Below are 18720 nucleotides of genomic sequence, written 5' to 3' on the forward strand. Positions count from 1 at the left end.
GAGCGCCCGGGCCGGGGGATTCGGCCTCCCCGCTTCCTCCGGCCCACCTCCCCTCCGTGAGTACTGTCCCCGCCCATTCTCCGAAGGAGGCCGCTGGGCCGGGGCCTGCGCGGGAGGCCGGGGGTTGGGGTCTCGGCCAGGGGAAGCTGAGCTTTGGAGCTGAAGCCGGCGCTCGCCCTTTCCTTGCCAGGGGCTCCCCTGATATGTCCACAGGTGCGGCTGGCCTAGTGAGGGGCGCTCTGGCCCTGTCCCCAGTCCCTGGCCTCCGGTAACAAGGGGCAGCTGGCGCCGTCCATTGGCAAGTGACAGGCACTCTACCACTGCCCGACTTACCGGATCCCCAGCTCCAGCCAGTCTCCTATCTGCCCCCACTCCGAGAAACTTCCCCACTACTGCCTGAACGGCCCTCACGGATGGCAGCGGCTAATGTTGGTTTCTTTTTGTATTAAAACTGCTTAAAGGGTGGACCCTGATTTGGGCATGTTGCACTTCTCCTTTCCTTATCCTGTTGATGCTTAGCTCTTTCCTAGAAGAGGTATCTAAGTACCAGTGTTTGTTTCCAAGTGGGTTCTGGTTTATAGCGTAGTTGTTGGGTGAGGGTTTTTTAAAGGTAGTCAGTCTAAGAGATATGAATTTCCGTTTCTTAAACAGTCAGGACTTCTGAAAATTTATTGTTCTCAGTGACAGTTATGTGCTGATTTCTTCCAGGTGCAAAGAACTGTAGACCAAGGAGCCATGGATAGAAGTGTGAGTGAAACAGAAAATGGAGATGCCTTCCTTGACCTGAAGAAGCAACCGGCCTCCAAATCTCCGCATCGCTATACAAAAGTAGGCTTTGTTATTAATGAAATAGTGTTTCTTTATAGGTGAGGAGGTTAGTAACATTGTGTAGGAATTTCATTAGTATTATTTAAAGTGGTAGTCTCATTCTGACTCACTATGTGAACTAAATATTAACTAGATTTAGTAAAGCATTGCTTTGAACTTTTTTCTGCAGTGTGGATACCCAGAGTTTAGAATTTGCCCCTAAGTAGCGTTCAGGTGAAGGGAATATTGGCTGGATATTCCCCATGTGAATTTGTGGATCAGTATACGTTGGCAGACAAATTCTGTAACAGCTGTGTAATTGGTGTGTTATTGACTTACATTCCATAGAGTAAGGATTTCAGCTCTGGGATGCCTCACAGAAATCAGTGCCCTCTGTATTGATGTTTCCTTGAGAGGCGAACTCCCCACAGGAATACTCTTTGGTGTGCTTGCCTAGGGTAACCAGATTTTTTAATTCTTTTTTTTTATTACTTCCTGTTGTAAAATGCATATGGACTCAACAGAAGTTAAGACTTCAAGCTAAAAACTTGTGGTGATTTAAAACTCCTCCAGATATCTCCTCTTTCAGGGGGGTGGGGGAGGAGGAATCACCTCAAGTTTGTATATTTATTGAAGCTATTGCTTCACTGTCCTGTGGGGTACTGAACATTTCTGAAGAGGTTGACCGGAGCAGTGAATTCTTTCCTAGTGCACTGAACTGTGTTGAGCTGGAGTACATAAAATGTGCATGGGACTGTTGACGGGAAGGGTTGTGTCCTAGTTGGGCCCATATCTATTATTTCCCTGGTGTGAACCCCATCAAGGATTCTAACGTGGTTATCGTTCCTGGCTTCCCAGGATACTGATTGGTTAGTATTTTAAACTCGGGCTTTGTTTGTGTACTGATGCTACTACTCTTAACTACTTGATAAACTATCCGATGCTATTGGAGTAATATTCACTTTTAGCATAAAAAAAAAAACTTCAGGAAAAGAGTGTTTTCAGGTGTAAAAGAGTTTTGGTTAATTGTTGTGTTAATACAGTCTGTTCTGGCATGACAGAATGTGAGTTGATAGAAAGCACTTTACTTCTTCATTCAGATTTTGTCTTCCCAAATATAGTTTCTCTCAAACCTGAGAGTGCTTGTATAGTATTTCACAACTTAAATTCATTACCTAAAATGTTGACAGGTGAAATCTGAATGGAGAAAAGCTTATTAAATGAAGGGAAAGTGATTTGAACTGCTCTTATTGATATAAGCTCATGTGAATTCAGGTCTCCCAGCAGTTTTTGAATAAAAGTTCTGACTGGTACTTTACGTGTAGAGTCCAGGCATAGAGGCTTTTGAGTCACTGTCACACACTCATCAGAGGGTAGTATGTATCTTTCGTCTTTAATGTATATGCATCTTTATGCATAAGTCATTTTTAGGAAGATATTATTAGTCTTTCTTAGTGTAGAACTTATATATGTCTACAGTAAAGACTGAGAAGCTCAATATTGCCCATTGTTGACAATCCAACCTCAGAATTCTGCCATGCTTAGATAAATGTGCCTTAAAGAAATTTTTAGGTTGACAGTTAAGTTTACATTCAATGGTCTTCTCTCCCCAATTTAGTTAGAAATAGTTTTACTTTCCACGTCATTCAAGAGTAGTTAGTTAATGGCAATTGTAGGGTCATGTTTAGGCAGTGTTGGGGTATTAGGGTAGTGCTTTCATATATATGTTTCTCAACACTCTGGTAATTTTATGTGGTATTTGAGGCAAACTAAGCCATTTTCCTTTTGAAGGAAGTTTGAAACAGTCCTATGTTCTGAGCACTATAATAAATGTCCTTTGGTTCCACAACTGGAATAATATTTGAGCCATCATACTCCCTATTTAAATATTGGGATCAAACTATTGGAATAAATAAAACATTTAGTAATGTTTCTGCCGCTTCAGGTTCACAAGCTAGAAAGTTTAGAAGCAGTAGAAGGAAACTGTCCTCAGTGATTTTTGTAAGTGATGTCTTTTCTGAAAACTTTTGTAATTGAGGGATTTGTAATTAACTACAGGGTCAAAAAAACACTGGCCAGATGAGAGGGTTTCTTAAGCTTTGACCCTTCTCCACTTAGTAGTATTCAGTTGTTTTATGGGATAACGTGAATAGTCTTCAGAATTCGAGGATTTTTCCCCATGAAGGTGGAGGAGTTCAGATGTTTGGCAAGTGCTTTTCAAGATAACAGACCAGAGTTTCCTGTGTGGTAGGACATCCTTTAGTCCAGCTAGCTTCTCAAACCTTAATGTGTCTGGGGATCAGCTGTGAACCTTGGTAAAGTGTGAATTCTGATTGTTAGGGCAGGGGTGGACTTGAAAATATGGCCTCTTAACCAGCTCCCAGGTGGTGCCCATTCTGCTGGTCCACTGACCATGCTTTGAGTAGCAAGGCTTTAGTCTTCTGTGGAGAACTTGAAATATGGTGTTGATGTTGTCAGCAACTCAGGTGCATAGTTACTCCCCAGGGTTCAGTTGGTGTCCATTGTGTTTCCATGAATGTCTCAGGAACTCAAGTTCGGGTCACATTGGGGATTTTCAGGCCTACTCCTAAGCCTCAGTGATTATTAATTTGGATGGTTTTGAGTAGCTTTATTATATGCACCTGCTATCCTGAAGGTCTTGAGCCCTTAATTTATAAACCCACTCAGGTCCATTTTGCCAGGCCAGATTCCTAAGATCAAAAGCTATGTTTTGGTAGTATTCAAATGTGCAGTTTTTCTAAAGTGATTGCATTATGTTGAAGGACTTTGGGAGGTTATAGACTGGGGTCTTACATCAAAAGTCATGGATTAAAAATGGTTTAGACAGTGGTTCTCAAAGTGTGGTCCTCAGAACTACCATTTAGTATCATCTGGTAAATTGTTAGAAATACAAAATCTCGGGCCCCATCTCAGAGGTATTGAATCAAACTCTAGGGTTAGGGCCAGCCATCACTGGCTGAATAACAAGTAATTCAGAGAATTCTGACTCAGATTCAAGTTTGAGAACCATTAGTTTAGAAAACAGGAGGTAGTGAGGCTTATTAGTGGAAAAAGTTTGGGACTCATTCAGCTTTTTCTTACCTTCATCAGTGGTCCTTGTTTACCAGTTCTTGAGATGTAGTACCTGCTCTTCTATTAGTGATACCATCTTCTGCTTGAAGTACAAAATAGAAATGCTTTGGCCTGTCCCACTATTCAGATCCATGTTTTTTCTTCAAGCGAACAGACTGATTTTCTTAGATCGCAAAGTATTACGTACTTTGTGCTTTCTCCTTTGCTCCTATAGCTTGCCACTGACTCCTTATTGAATGCTGTCACCTGCCAGTTGGACACGGAATAAAAGCAGAGGACACTCAGAATATTCAGCTTGATACTGACTAATGTTAACCATGCATGTTAAATCTACCAGCTGAAAAATAGGTGTTGGATTATCTGAGTTATACCTGTGTGCTCTTCATTGCCTTGACGAGTTATAAATTGGCACCATTTTATTTGTCATTGTAGGGATCTTTAAAGGAGGCCACCCTAATTTGTGGCTGATGGGCAGTTGGTCACAGTGGTACAGCCATGTTTGTGTCTTTGCTTTGTTTCTTTGTTTTGTTTGTTTTGGCCGTGCCACACAGCTTGCAGGATCTTAGTTCCCCGGCCAGGGATTGAACCCGGGCCCCAGCAGTGAAAGCACCAAGTCCTACCCACTGGACCACCAGAGAATTCCCTGTCTTTGCTTTAAAATCATTAAGAAAACAGACAAGCAACTGAAGTGGACTGATTTTGAGTAATCCTTCTAGCCTTCTTGGAGAGAATCGTTGCAAGACTTGAAGTCAAGCCTTTGAGAATACTCTTTTTTTTTTTTTTTTTTTTTTTTTTTTTTTTTTGGGGGTACGCGTGCCTCTCACTGTTGTGGCCTCTCCCGTTGCGGAGCACAGGCTTCGGACACACAGGCTCAGCGGCTACGGCTCACTGGCCCAGCCGCTCCGCGGCATGTGGGATCTTCCCAGACCGGGGCATGAACCTGTGTCCCCTGCATCGGCAGGCGGACTCTCAACCACTGCGCCACCAGGGAAGCCTGAGAATACTCTTTGATTTAAATTCTAGGTTGAAATCAGTAGTCCGATGGTCAGTTTTTGCTATACAAAGATCTCATTTGATAACTTCATAGGTATCTCATAAACTGAGCTGAATAGTAGGCTCTAACAGGTGGCATTTCAGTGAGGCACTTAGCTATAAACTTCTAAGCTAGTATAAAAATAGGGGTGCCTGTTTATATGGGGGAAGGCAGAATTGTGGTACCAAAAATCATGATACCATGTTAATGTTTCAGCTGTCCAGAAACCTGACTGGAAGTTCTTAGAGGGGACTGGCTGGCAACACCATAGATACTGTCTTCTGACTGCTCTTTCTTACCTGTTCCGATTTTAAGTCATCTTGAAAAGTTGGGATTACGGGCCCTTGCCCCCTTGGGTATCCTCTCCTCCTTCTTCATGGTGGGAACTTCTAGCCAGATGAGGAGCCAGTCATTTCACAATTGGAACGTCTGACATAGAAATCTGTGGTTCTAGCACCCCTTCCTAAATCTTTGGTTCAGGAAGGGGTGCTGTAAGAGGAGCTGGCCTAGGGGAAGCCTGCCCGAGGAGGTGGCAGTTTGTTCAGGGTTCCCAGCAGTCCCACTGGACTGGGACAAACCCAACACTGAGTGACAAAGCTGCTGAGAGGGGTTGGGCACCTTCCCCTGTCCTCTCAAGAGAATCACTGGAGAGGAGAGGATAAGGGGCCACTGAGCCCCACTGCCTGGTTTGGGATCCCATACTCTTCCACCTACTTAACCTGTGTTGCCTTCAGTCATATTCTCAACTTCTATGACTCTCATCTTTTTCCTCTGTAAAATGCAGATAGAATAGTATCTAACCCATAGGATTTTTGTGGGGAATAAATGAGAAAATGAATATTAAGTGCTTAGAAAAGTGGCTGGCACACAATAAGTGTTAAAAACTGCTTATGATGGGGGCTTCCCTGGTGGCGCAGTGGTTGAGAGTCCGCCTGCTGGTGCAGGGGACACAGGTTCGTGCCCCGGTCTGGGAAGATCCCACGTGCCACGGAGCGGCTGGGCCAGTGAGCCGTGGCCGCTGAGCCTGTGTGTCCGGAGCCTGTGCTCCGCAACGGGAGAGGCCACAACAGTGAGAGGCCCGCGTACCGCAAAAAAAAAAAAAACTGCTTATGATGTAATAAATGTAGGGGGAGATACTGAAAGATAGCTTCTTTAGATACCACCTTTAGATCAAGGTGCTTATTTTCTAAATGTCACAGTGACCATCTCCATTTTAATATGAAACCAGAAAGCACTATGAAGATGTAATGCTACCATCCTAAAAATGATTTTCATAAGTTTCCTTCTGGTACTTATTTACCTGCTTACTTCATGTTTTACATTGCTTTTATCGGTTGTATAAACGCATTTAAAAGCCAAGGTTTATTTTTATTGTGTTGGCCAGATCAACAGAAAAAGCAGGGTTTCCTTTTTTTTTTTTCCCTATTCCCATTTTCTTAGCTTCACATAAATCCTTTCAATAGAAGAAAGTCTTTGCATCAAATCAGCCACCATTAGAGGCTTGGGTGAATCCAGGTGCTGATCCTGCTTATCAGCTCTGCAGGATCCAGTTTGCATCCTGACCTGACTGTTAGAACTGTTCTAAACGGTGCCCCTTTAGCAACAAACCTCATGAATGGGGGATGGTGGAAGGTATCTCAGGCACCCCCTGTGTCATTCGTTCACCATTGCCCTGGCTGTCATCTATGAATGCCATTACCCCATTGTGATCTATTTTTAAAAGCTTTCTAAGCCTTTTAGAAAAGTCATGTGACTCATAGATTGAAATATCAGGTCAGTCAACAACCATCTGAGAGCCTGATGGGCCAAGCCCAATGTTAGTGGGTGTGTGGAGGGTGGGGACTAGAAGAGGAGGTCAAAGGGGAACCCAACCCAAGCGCTGCTCCAGGGACATCTGCCTTCTTTAGGAAGAGCCAGGCACACATAGGTGAGATACTGGGGCACTTCTACGGTGCTCAGACCACTAACAGTAAAATCAAAATATCCACAGTAATCATAAAAAATTGGGCTTTTTACTCTTGTGAATTGAATTCAGCTCACGGAGGTAAACATTTCCCCTTTCATCTCCTTCTATAAGTGACTTGTGTGAAATTCTATAATGTCAGATTGTCATCAGAATGCATAGCTGCTTCTGCAGGGGATTTCTGCAGAAAGAAACTATAAGGTTTTAACCACTGTTGGTTTGGGCTTATACTCACATCATTTGCTTTCTACTTTAATTCTGATCACTGAAAGTGGGTGTCCATATTAGTAATTCCCAAGTAGACTGTTTGGGAAGGCTTGACACATTTTCTTTAAGGAAGGCTGCTAAAACTAAGAAAATGTGTTTATACTTCCTTGGGTGTAGGACTCTTAGCCAATTAGCAGCTTGTTCTTGCCTGGTCAGGTTTTAGTAACCTATGCAAAAATTAAGGTGTCTGTTGATAACTCTTCTCTTGTCCAGATGATAATTTTAGTGAACTTATTCACGATGTAAGTTTCTGTGGATTGTCAGGACTCTACAAAAGGGTAATCTCACATTCCCTCCTGAAATACTCATAGGGAAGGAGCACTCCCAGTTCCAAATGGGCACTTTGAAGTATTTTGCCTTTAGCCAAACTTGAAGGTTTTCTTTGAAAATATCCCAGAGGGATTCCTTTCCAGGAATAGTTGCTGTTAAGGACTCTTGAGATGGCAAGTTCAAGGAGACTTCTTTTGAGAGATTGAAGAGCAGTGGGGCCAGGGACCACAGTCATCTGCCTGTGCTAGCCACTAAGTGTGGCACACAGGAAGTGTTCTGTGGACAGTTACGAAAGATCAAACTTTGTGTTGACTTAGCTTATGGTTTCTCTCCTCCGCACTTAACTGGGGGATCCTCTCGAGCTGGGATACCATCTTAAGCAACTTAAGACATTGCTGAAGGTAACAGGTTTAGTTCTCTAAACCCAATGAGGAGGATCTCATTTTTCCCTAAATGTTGAGGTGGACCTTGGACCACATTTTAAGAAACGTGATTGGTTTAAAGCACTACTTTTTAACCTCTGTGGGGTCCATTGGAGGTCTTTGGATAACCATTGGAGATGAACACTCATTGCAGAAATTGCACAAATGCGTTTTGTGTATGGTTTCCTTGATGCCATGAAACTGGTTTAAGAAGCCCTGTTCTTAAGAACAGTACCTGTAATTTGACCTAGATGTTTAAAGTTATTCCTAGGAGCTATTCAATCCAAGAATTGTTTTGTTTCCCCAGTTCTCAGCCTATTAATAAAGAAAATTGCTCTTCATCCTCTGTAGACAAGTGGGCTGTGTTTTGGACATTGCATTTGGTCAGAGGCATACCGTGGCACAGTCGGTGCTGCTGGCGTGGTTGATGCCTGTGTGCAACTCTCCCACTGTTCCACTTTGTGCTCTTACAGGCCTGTCAAGTTTGTACATTGAGCATTCACACCTAGAATATGCCAAGTGTATAAAGTCAACAACGAAAACTGGAATAATATGGGAGGGAAAATTAAAACATTTTTACCAACCTGAGCCACTCTTGTATCCAAGAGTAGTTGGCATTTATAAATCTGTGATTAGAGCAGTAAGTCTGTAACAAGAGAAATTAAATCATTAACCTCTGGTAACTAAACCTCTTAGATTAATTAAAAACTTTTTTTTGAGATAGAATTCACATACATAAAATTCACCCCTTTTAAAGTGTACCATTTAGTGGTTTTTAGTAAATTCACAACGTTGTACAACCATCACTACTATCTAATCCAGAATATTTTCATCTTGGCAAACAAACTGTACCCATTAACAATCACCCCCGCCCCTTATCCCCTTCCCCCAGGCCCTGGCAACCATTAACCTACTTTCTGACTCAATGGATTTACCCATTTTGAACGTTGCATATAAAGAGAATCATACGGTATGTGGCCTCTTGTGTCTGACTTCTTTCACTTAACATAGTGTTTTCAAGGTTCATGTTGTACCATGTATGAGTACTTTATTCTGTTTTTTTGCTAAATATTCCATTGTATAGGTTTACCACATTTTGTTTAACCATTTATCATTTGATGGACACATGGGTTGTTTAAACTTTTTGGCTGTTGTGAATAATGCTGTGAGCATTTGTGTACAAGGTTTTTGTGTGAACATAATTTTTCATTTTTCTTTGGTTTATAACTAGGAGTGGGATTGCTGGATCATGTGCTAACTGTGTTTAAGTTTTTGAAGAACTGCCACCATTTTCCACAGCAGCCTCACCATTTTCCATTCCCATCAGCAATGTTAGAGGGTTCCAGTTTCTCTACATCCTTGTCAATAGTTATTTTCCCTTATTTTTTAAATAGCCATCCTAGTAGACATTACAGGGTATCTCGCTGTGGTTTTGACTTGCATTTGCCTGATTACATTTAGTTGTCATCTCTCCTTAGCCTCCTCATTTCCCTTTTTTGTAAGGCTTTTTTTTTTTACCTTTGTTCAAATATTTTTTGATCCCTGCAAATAGAACATTTTGGTCCATCTACATGTTTTGCAGCTGTGTTAAAATTTTAATCTTTGCAAGTTGACTCTTAAATAAATAGATAAAATCATTAGTGTTTCAGCAAACAGCTGTAGTAATAATAGAGAATACCTATCACTTGGGCTCCCTATTATCATTTGGAGTTAAAAGTTTCAAACAGAGCCTCATTGTTTAGAAACTTTTTGTATATTGAGAATATACATATTTAAGTATGAAATATATTGCCCTTGGTTTAATAGTATACTAGGGTTCTTAGTTTAATATTTGGATTTGAGGGTGGTGGAGCGAGGGGATATGTAATAATCTTTGGGTTGCTTCTAATAGCAGAAGATTGCTTTGCAGTGTTTTTTCCTGTAGTGTATAAGTATTTCCTATATTGCAAGGTCCTTCCTGTTTTTACTGGAAAATGTTTTAAGCCCTTCTGTTCTTAGGATTTCTGTATTGTTGCATCTGCAATCATCATAACTACTATTGGTCCATCTTCCCCACCCCTCACCACCAAAGTTGTGTCACCCCTGCCCTTCTGACGCTGTGTTCACCATGCAGATTTCACTGGATTCCAGTCTCTACTGGCAATTTGCAGGTGGTATGTCAGTACTTTTGACAGTTTTTTCAGAATTTTGAGTAGCCTTTAGATATTTCCTTATATTTGGAATTGTTTATCTCAGACTTCCAAATTTTTCTAGGTATTTCTACCCAATTAATAAGACATAATTCATAAATGAATCCTAAATAAATGTAAATAATTGATATTCTGGTTTTAAAACTAAAATGTCATCTTGTTCTAGGGCATTTTGCTATTTCTCACCTAATGGAGAAAACATTTAGGTGCCTCAGGTGTCTGAAGATACTGAGTAACTTCATGGCATGCTTATATGCTGTGATTCCTGTAGGCTGAGAGAGTAACTCTATTCCTCCGTATTTACCCCAAGATATGGGAAGCAGTGATCAGAGAAGCAGCAAGCATTCTGTTGTGAGGCCTGTGACGGGGGTGTTGGGAGAGGCCGCAGCACAATGGTATATGCTTTTTTGCAAGGCAGTTGTAGCATTTTACTGGTACTGAGAGTTTGGGAATTGCTGGTTTTTTGGGGTTTTTTGTTTGTTTTTTTTTTTGCGGTACGCGGACCTCTCACCTCTGCAGCCTCTCCCGTTGCGGAGCACAGGCTCCGGACGCGCAGGCCCAGCGGCCATGGCTCACGGGGCCAGCCGCTCGTGGCATGTGGGATCTTCCCAGACCGGGGCACAAACCCATGTCCCCTGCATCGGCAGGCGGACTCTCAGCCACTGCGCCACCAGGGAAGCCCTGGGAATTGCTGTTTTTAACTTTACTATGAAAATGTTTATATAAAAAGGCAGTGGTTTTGTGTATGTGCATGTGTATGAGCAGGTGTGTGTGTGTGTGCACACGTGTGCATATAAAACTGCACATATTTCCTAGTTCTGCTGAGAGGGCCTAGAAGCAAATGAGGATACCCAGTTCCCAAATCTTGATTTATTATTACTATTCCCCACTTAAAGGAACTTGGATTTCTCAAGAAATGGCTGACTCTGGGGTTACGACAGGATGAGTACAACATAAGATAGAAAGTAAGAAAGTGCTTTTAAAAAATGATGGGGCATGTCAAAAGGATGCAGGAGCCAGCTTGAAGAGACTCTCAATTTGAGCACCAAAATAATTAAGGACATTAATGAATTATAGACCATTGGAAAAGCTGGGAATCTGTGAGCCCATGTCAATAATAAATAGGTAAATAAAAGGGGGAGAAGGGAGGGTTTGTATTTACAGTGGAATGCCAAGTGCCTGACTGGTAATTATGGAGGGAGGCCTACAATTGAAAAATCAAGATTGGTTTGGCTCAGAATCACCAGTAAATGCTAAATTTATGGGGAAATTTTGATGAAGGCCAGAATGATTTGGATGATTTTAAAGTGTCTCCCCCACAGATTGCATACTGATTGCAAGTGGGAATGTAGTAACTAAAGAGTAAAACTGGAGAATACCTTGACCAGGTGGTTAACATCGTTAACATCACTGATGAGGGGCAGATGGGTGACATAGGCATCCAGAGGTGATGCTCTGAGGTGGACATCTCTTAGGTTAGTATTCTGCTCCAGAGATGCTTACCCTCAATCTAATCATGAAGAAACATTAGACAAACCTAAAATGAATAATGCTCTCTTTAAAAAAAAAAAAAAGTAGGCTTAATTCTTTAGAAATGCTAATGTCATAAAAGACGAAAGAAGTTGTAGAAATGTTCCAGATTAGAGACCAAAGAGACATGACAACCAATGTCTGGTTCTAGACTGGATCCTGTGTTAGATTCTAATAAAAGGTAATATAAAGGACATTATTGGGTCATTTGACAAAATTGGAATCCAGAGGGATAAAGTGTTATTGATAACTGGTTGTATAAAACTAACAGCACTTCTCAACCAGGTTCTGCAGAAGTGAGCCCTTAAGCCCTAAGGCATCCATTGTATGTAATAGATTCTCTTCTCTCCTGTGCATCTAAAGTGATATTGGCCAAGTATAATCTTTGGGAGAATGGAAAAATAGTCACTCAAATTATTTTCTGTAGGGCTTAATTCTCTCATGGAGCCACAAAAAAAAGCTGTGAAAGAATATGCTCATTTTTAGGAAACAGGCACTGAAGTATTTAGGGGTAAAGGACCATGTACATTAAAAAAAAAAAAATCTATCCCCTTGTAAGTTGGCATCTAATGCATTTAAGACCAGTCACAATAGCTGAAGGTTTTATGTAAGCCTGAAGCTACCATGCCTTGATCAGCGTTCAGTGTTATGGGGTATATTATTGGACAGAAGTTTATGAGAGAGTGTGTTTTAGCAATAAACTGATCACTTACGTTATTTGCCAATTCTACTTGAGCTTCTGCTGAGAACCTTGAGCTGACTCTGGTTCTTTCTGGAATAAGTCAGGGTGTAAATAAATAAGAACTGTATGAACTGCTTAAGGTAGACAGTCAGTTACTGATAACAAAAATAAGTTGAAAATATGTGGCCCAAGAAATATTGTTCAAAATCACCATATGATTTCTCTTTCTAGGAGGAGCTCTTGGATATTAAAGAACGCCCTCATTCCAAACAAAGGCCTTCGTGCCTCTCTGAGAAATACGACAGGTATCTGGGGGGTCAACTTCTTGTTACACCAAACTTAATAAATGGAGTTGTATTGTTTTGCTGGAATTACGAGTGGGGAGATTTCGGTAATGACATTGGGCTTCCACACAAATAAATTGCACGTAAACTATGAACATGACTAAATAGCATCTCACTGCACTGTCTTCATCGGCTTTGTTATTAATTAGCTGAAATTCAGAGATTTAAGCTGCAAGGAACTCTAAGGACAACTAAACCAATTCTCTTTCAACTAACTGGTGATGAAACTAAAACTAGAAAATGACACATTGGTCAAAGGCACATGGTCAAAAAGCAGAATTAAGACTTGAACACAGGAGTCCTGACCAGAGTCTTTTCTCTCTACCAGTGGTTTTTTGCACTGTGCTTTGAGGGTCCTTCCAGGGCCTGCCTGGGGCAGGACGACCAGGAGGACTCTGGGCCTTCTTATCAGTCCCCCACCCCTCACCCCCAAACAAGAGAACCATTCAGCCACTCACATTTTTGCGGGTGGTTTGTTTTGTTTTGTTTTCACCGCACTGTACGGCATGCGGCATCTTAGTTCCCTGACCATGGATGGAACCTGAGCCCCCTGCAGTGGAAGCACAGAGTCTTAACCACTGGACTGCCAGGGAAGTCCCCACATTAGCCCTTTTGCATCTTGGGCTCCTTCGTAAGGTAGAAAGCTTTGGTTTGAGAAGGCTATAGCTAAAAATGGTCTGAAAGTTTCTTAGAATAACCGTACATTGCACTTCTTATGGTTATCTTAAGACGTTAAAGTCACTTTTTTTTTTTCCGGTATGCGGGCCTCTCACTGTCATGGCCTCTCCCGTCGCGGAGCACAGGCTCCAGACGTGCAGGCCCAGCGGCCATGGCTCACGGGCCCAGCCGCTTCGCGGCACGTGGGATCTTCCCGGACCAGGCATGAACCCGTGTCCCCTGCATCGGCAGGCGGACTCTCAACCACTGCGCCACCAGGGAAGCCCTAAGGTCACTTCTTAAATATCAAGGTAGATGGTTCATATTGGCCCACATTTTTTTTTAATATATATAGTGTTTTTTTGTGTGTGTGTGTGTGTGGTACGCAGGCCTCTCACTGCCGTGGCCCCTCCCACCGTGGAGCACAGACTCTGGACACACAGGCCCAGCGGCCGTGGCCCACGGGCCCAGCCGCTCTGCGGCATGCAGGATCCTCCCGGACCAGGGCACAAACCTGTATCCCCTGCATTGGCAGGTGGACCCCCAACCACCACGCCACCAGGGAAGCCCACACACGCTTTTTAAAATTTTGTACATGGACAGTTAGGAAGGTTGCTAAATGTGGACTCCTCACCACTTTCCCCTGGTGAGGGTGATACTTGAATAATGGCTATTCTAATTGGTTAGGAGTTTTTGCTAAGTCTCAGATTAGCTTGGGGTTTTCTTTGTTTTTGTTTCGTTTTTTCTTCATTAAAGCTGTAAAGGTTTTTTATGCCTCAAACTGAATTTTCTTGTTACAGCTGTTTCTTCTTGGCATAAAATAGTTATCATGGGCACATATTCCCTTTGATTCTGAAGTGGAGACATTGTGCCTAATAATAATAATGAAAATAAGAGAGATGGAGGAAAGAGTTTCTCATCCTAGTAGAGCTAGAGTTAGGTACCAGATCGTTGGGCTCCAAAGCTTCTCCTCTGCACACTGCACCACCTGCCACCCCATCATTAGCGTGGGAGTAACAAAGTCAAACCCAGACTACACACTTTAGGCTCTTAAATAGCTGTCTGTCCTACTTGTGGGAAAAACTGAGACTGTACATAGAAATTCTGGAAAATATACACTAAGCCTTCCAGGAGCTGCTTCTAATAAGAGGATTAAGGGGCTTTTTCCTCCCTTTACTAATCTTCAGTAAACTGAGTAATCAATATTTACGGAGCATTTCTTTGTATAGGACAGGCATAGATACTATAATCCATATGCACCCCAAGGTTTGTGGTCTGGATGTTTCATTTATGCACAAACCACTGCTTTTCAAGTGACTATTGCTATTATGTGAACAACAACAATGTATTGCTGAATTTATTAGTTGTTTTTATTTTCATCTTAAAAGAGAGAACCATTCTGATGGCAACCATGAAGTTTTATATTGGAAAGGGGTTTCCATAACCTGTCACCTGAAGTAGTAGAAATTAGACTACATGTGTTATTCATGGTGCAAGTGCTAACTGTTGGTGCCCTTTGACTTGCAGTGATGGTGTCTGGGACCCTGAGAAGTGGCATGCCTCCCTCTACCCAGCTTCAGGACGGAGTTCACCAATGGAAAGTCTGAAGAAAGAGTTAGATACAGATCGGCCTTCCCTGGTGCGCAGGATAGTAGGTGAGCACAGTCTCTGAGAAGTGGGGGCAGCAGTTTTGGAGACAGTGCTCTTTGCTGCTGGCTTCATTCTTAGCTATGAGAGTTTTATGCATTGGGAGAAAGTATCATTATCAGGAAACTGACTTAACAGTTCATTTCTTTTTTTTTTTTTGAATTTTATTTTATTTTTTTAAACAGTTCATTTCTGATTAGCTAGCAGAGTAAAATCATAGCCTTCCTATGTAGCAGTGGTGATTAGACTGTATTAGGCTATGTGCTTTTGAATTAAAAGTACCAGGTCTTTCAATGAAGTGGATAACTGAGTTAGATGTGGGGACCATAAAGCTGCGCTGGAGAGCTGGTTATGCCCAGTCTCAGGTGAGACTTTTCCTCAGGTGTAAGTTAGTTCTGGCAATTCTTAATTCACAATAGAGTATGATCTGAATACCGGGTTTCGATGTGGTTTGTGACTGGAGTAAAGTTTGATCTTCCATACCTTTCCCCCTTTAAACTAGAAAAGTGAAATGGATAGCTGGCAATATAAAAGCTAGTCAAGGAACTAGTTGCAAGAGGGAACTCTTTTTGAGATGAGAGGAACACGCATCATAAAACCAACTTGGAACTGAACAAAGAAGATGGGGTGATGACTGTAGCTTGAGCTGTAAGACACTTCTACACAGATGAAAACTTAGAAGCAACCTAAATGTTCAGCAGTAGAAATGAAGTTGAGTAAACTTTGGTATATCCATATATAGGAGTGTTCAGCTGTAAAAATATGTTGGAGACATGTTCACCAAGTTATACAAAACTGTCTATTTTGTGTCTTATTTTTGGAAGAAAACAGACACTGCATGGAAAGTCTGGAAAAGTGCATACCAAAACATTTTAGGAAATGTTTCTAGTGAGAGGATTAAGGGAGGTTTTCCTCACTTGGACTTATCCTTAGTTTTCTGATTTTCCTAGGAAGAATTTTTGTGTGTGGTGACATGTTTTTCTTACATCTTTATTGAGGTAAAATTGGCATTCAATAGACTGGTACATAAATGGCACATAAAGTGTACCATTTGATGTTTTGACATGTGAATACAATGTGAAACCATTACCACAATCAAAGTAATAAGCATTTCCATCACAGCTAAAAGTTCCCTAGCAACCCATGTGTCCCTTCTTACACTCCACCCCCGCCCCACAGGCAAGCACTGGTCGGCTTTCTGTCACTATAGATTAGTTTACATTTCCTAAAATTTAATATAAATGGAGTTATACAGTACGTATTCTTTGGGTAGCTTCTTCCACTCAAAATAGTTGTTTTAAGATTCATTCATGTTTTGGGGTATATAAAAGTTCGTTCCTTTTTATTGCCTAGTAGTATTCCATTGTGTGAATTTGCCATAGTTTATCGATTATCTGTTGATAGACATTTGGGTTGTTTCAAGTTTCTGACTATTAACCAAAACTACTCTGAACATTCATGTACAAGTCTCTCTATAGACATGCTTTCTTTTCTTGGCTGAATATCTAAGAGTTGGATGGCTGGGTTCTATAGTAGATGTATCTTTAATGTTTTGAGAAACTGCCAAGCTGTTTTGCAAAGTGGTTATACCATTTTACATTTCCACCAGCAGTGTGTGAAAGTTCTACTTGCTTCACATCCTCATCAGCACTTGGAACGGTCAGTCTTTTTGATTTTAGCCAGTCTAATAGGCATGTATCACATTACTGTTTGATTTACATTTCCCTAATGATTAATGTTGAGTATCTTTTCATATACTTATTTGCCATCCATATATCATCTTTGGTGAAGTGGCTCTTCAAAGCAGTTGTCCTTTTTAGTTTTTAAGAGTTGTTATATGTATCGGATACAGGTCCTTTATGAGATATATTTTCTTTTCTTTTTTTGGCCATGCCTTGTGGCTTGCAGGATCTTAGTTCCCCAACCAGGGTTCAAACCGGCGCCCTCGGCAGTGAGAGCTCAGAGCCCTAACCACAGGAATTCCCTCAGATATATTCTTTGAAATATGTTCTCCCAATCTGTGGCTTGTTTTTGTATTCTCTGAACAGTAACTTACAAAATGCAAAAGTTTCAGATTTTGATCAAATCCAGTTTATCTTTTTTTTTTGCGGTACACGGGCCTCTCACTGTTGTGGCCTCTCCTGTTGCGGAGCGCAGACTCCGGACGCGCAGGCTCAGCAGCCATGGCTCACGGGCCCAGCCACTCCGCGGCATGTGGGATCTTCCCGGACCAGGGCACGAACCCGTGTCCCCTGCATAGGCTGGCGGACTCTCAACCACTGCGCCACCAGGGAAGCCCCAGTTTATCATTTTTTAAGATAGATTGTGCTCTTGGTGTCATGCCTAAGAAAACTGTGCTAACCCAGTGTCATAGATTTCCTCCATATTTTCTTCTAGAAGTTTTATAGCTTTAAGGGTTACATTTAGATCTATGATCCATTTTGAGTTAATTTTTGTATATGGTGGTAGGTATGAATGTAAGTCTTCTTTTCTTTTTGCATGTGGATATACAGCTGTTCAGTACTTCAATACTTTAACTTTTTAAGTGGTTACTGTTTCAAATACACCTACTGTAGTTTATTAATTGACAAAACATTTGCTAATAATTACATAGATAAGAATTTAGTCAAGGGACTTCCCTGGCGGTCCAGTGATTAACACTCCGTATTTCCACTGGAGGGGGCGCGGGTTCGATCCCTGGTCAGGGAACTAAGATCCTGCATGCCGCACTGCGCAGCAAATTAAAAAAGGGGGGGGGGATTTAGTCAAAGGGATTATGGAGATTAATCATGGAAAATTATTGATTATAAAGTATATTTATTCCTCCAAAGAGATGAAGGTTTGCTCATCTTCGTTAAATATGTGAGCTCTCTAGCTGTTTCAGTGGTGACTCTTTTCCAGTACCCCCACGGCCACCAGTCATGGACAGACCACCTAGAGAGGAAGAATGCCCTTGCTGGTTTGCTTAACTTTCTCTTTCCGGCATCTTTCCAGATCCTCGAGAGCGTGTGAAAGAAGATGACTTAGATGTTGTTCTCAGCCCACAGAGACGAAGCTTTGGAGGGGGCTGCCACGTGACAGCTGCTGTTAGCTCCCGGCGCTCAGGAAGCCCATTGGAGAAAGACAGTGATGGGCTCCGCCTGCTTGGTGGACGAAGGATTGGCAGTGGGAGGATAATCTCTGCTCGGACCTTTGAGAAGGATCACCGTCTTAGCGATAAGGACCTGCGAGACTTTAGAGACAGAGACCGAGAGAGGGACTACAAGGACAAGCGTTTCAGGGTTTGTCTTCTAGATCCTCTGGCACCTCGTGTGTTCACTTCGTTTATACTGGGTTACCCTGAAATGCTGGGTGAACATAGCCCGTTGTTAAGCCAGAGGGAGGAGCAGAGAGCTGGGGGTGGGGAGGGGCTTCAGGTCTATAGCATAGCATCTTCATTGTACTACTGAGCGTTATTTAATTCATCAGTCCTTGATTGAGGTAGAAATGCCGTAACTAGAATCCTATTTTTTATTTTGCATTATGTACTTTTCCAGAGGGAGTTTGTGGATAGTAAGCGTGTCTTTGAGCGTAGAAGAAATGATTCCTACACAGAAGAAGAACCAGAATGGTTCTCAGCTGGACCCACAAGTCAGTCTGAAACCATTGAGCTGACTGGCTTTGATGATAAGATACTGGAAGAAGACCATAAGGGGAGAAAAAGAACAAGGCGACGGACAGCCTCTGTGAAGGAAGGTCAGCAGAAACTTTCAGAGGAAAGCTCACTGTTCTGAAATGAGATGTGCTTATAATTGGCTTAATTGTACACTTAGGAAT

The 18720-nt window shown here is 41.9% G+C and overlaps 1 protein-coding gene across 3 annotated transcripts in view; it reads left to right on the forward strand.

Annotated features, from left to right (window-relative positions):
* The first annotated feature begins 7 nt into the window (after window positions 1–7).
* The window catches only part of EIF4ENIF1 (eukaryotic translation initiation factor 4E nuclear import factor 1), a 41047-nt gene continuing 22334 nt past the window's right edge, over window positions 8–18720 (forward strand). Inside the window, exons 1-6 of one of the 3 annotated variants that reach the window (XM_007453171.1) lie at window positions 8–56; window positions 709–828; window positions 12488–12561; window positions 14785–14912; window positions 17899–18185; window positions 18441–18639. In XM_007453171.1, coding sequence (XP_007453233.1) covers window positions 736–828; window positions 12488–12561; window positions 14785–14912; window positions 17899–18185; window positions 18441–18639 — 781 coding nt within the window. In that variant the 5' untranslated portion in view covers window positions 8–56; window positions 709–735. Of the gene's footprint in view, window positions 57–708; window positions 829–12487; window positions 12562–14784; window positions 14913–17898; window positions 18186–18440; window positions 18640–18720 lie in introns of those variants that run through there. The other 2 variants (XM_007453170.1, XM_007453172.1) reach the window with 2 other exon arrangements.

Source organism: Lipotes vexillifer, unplaced genomic scaffold (genome assembly GCF_000442215.2).
Source record: "Lipotes vexillifer unplaced genomic scaffold, Lipotes_vexillifer_v1.1 scaffold1197, whole genome shotgun sequence".
Lineage (NCBI taxonomy): Eukaryota > Metazoa > Chordata > Mammalia > Artiodactyla > Lipotidae > Lipotes > Lipotes vexillifer.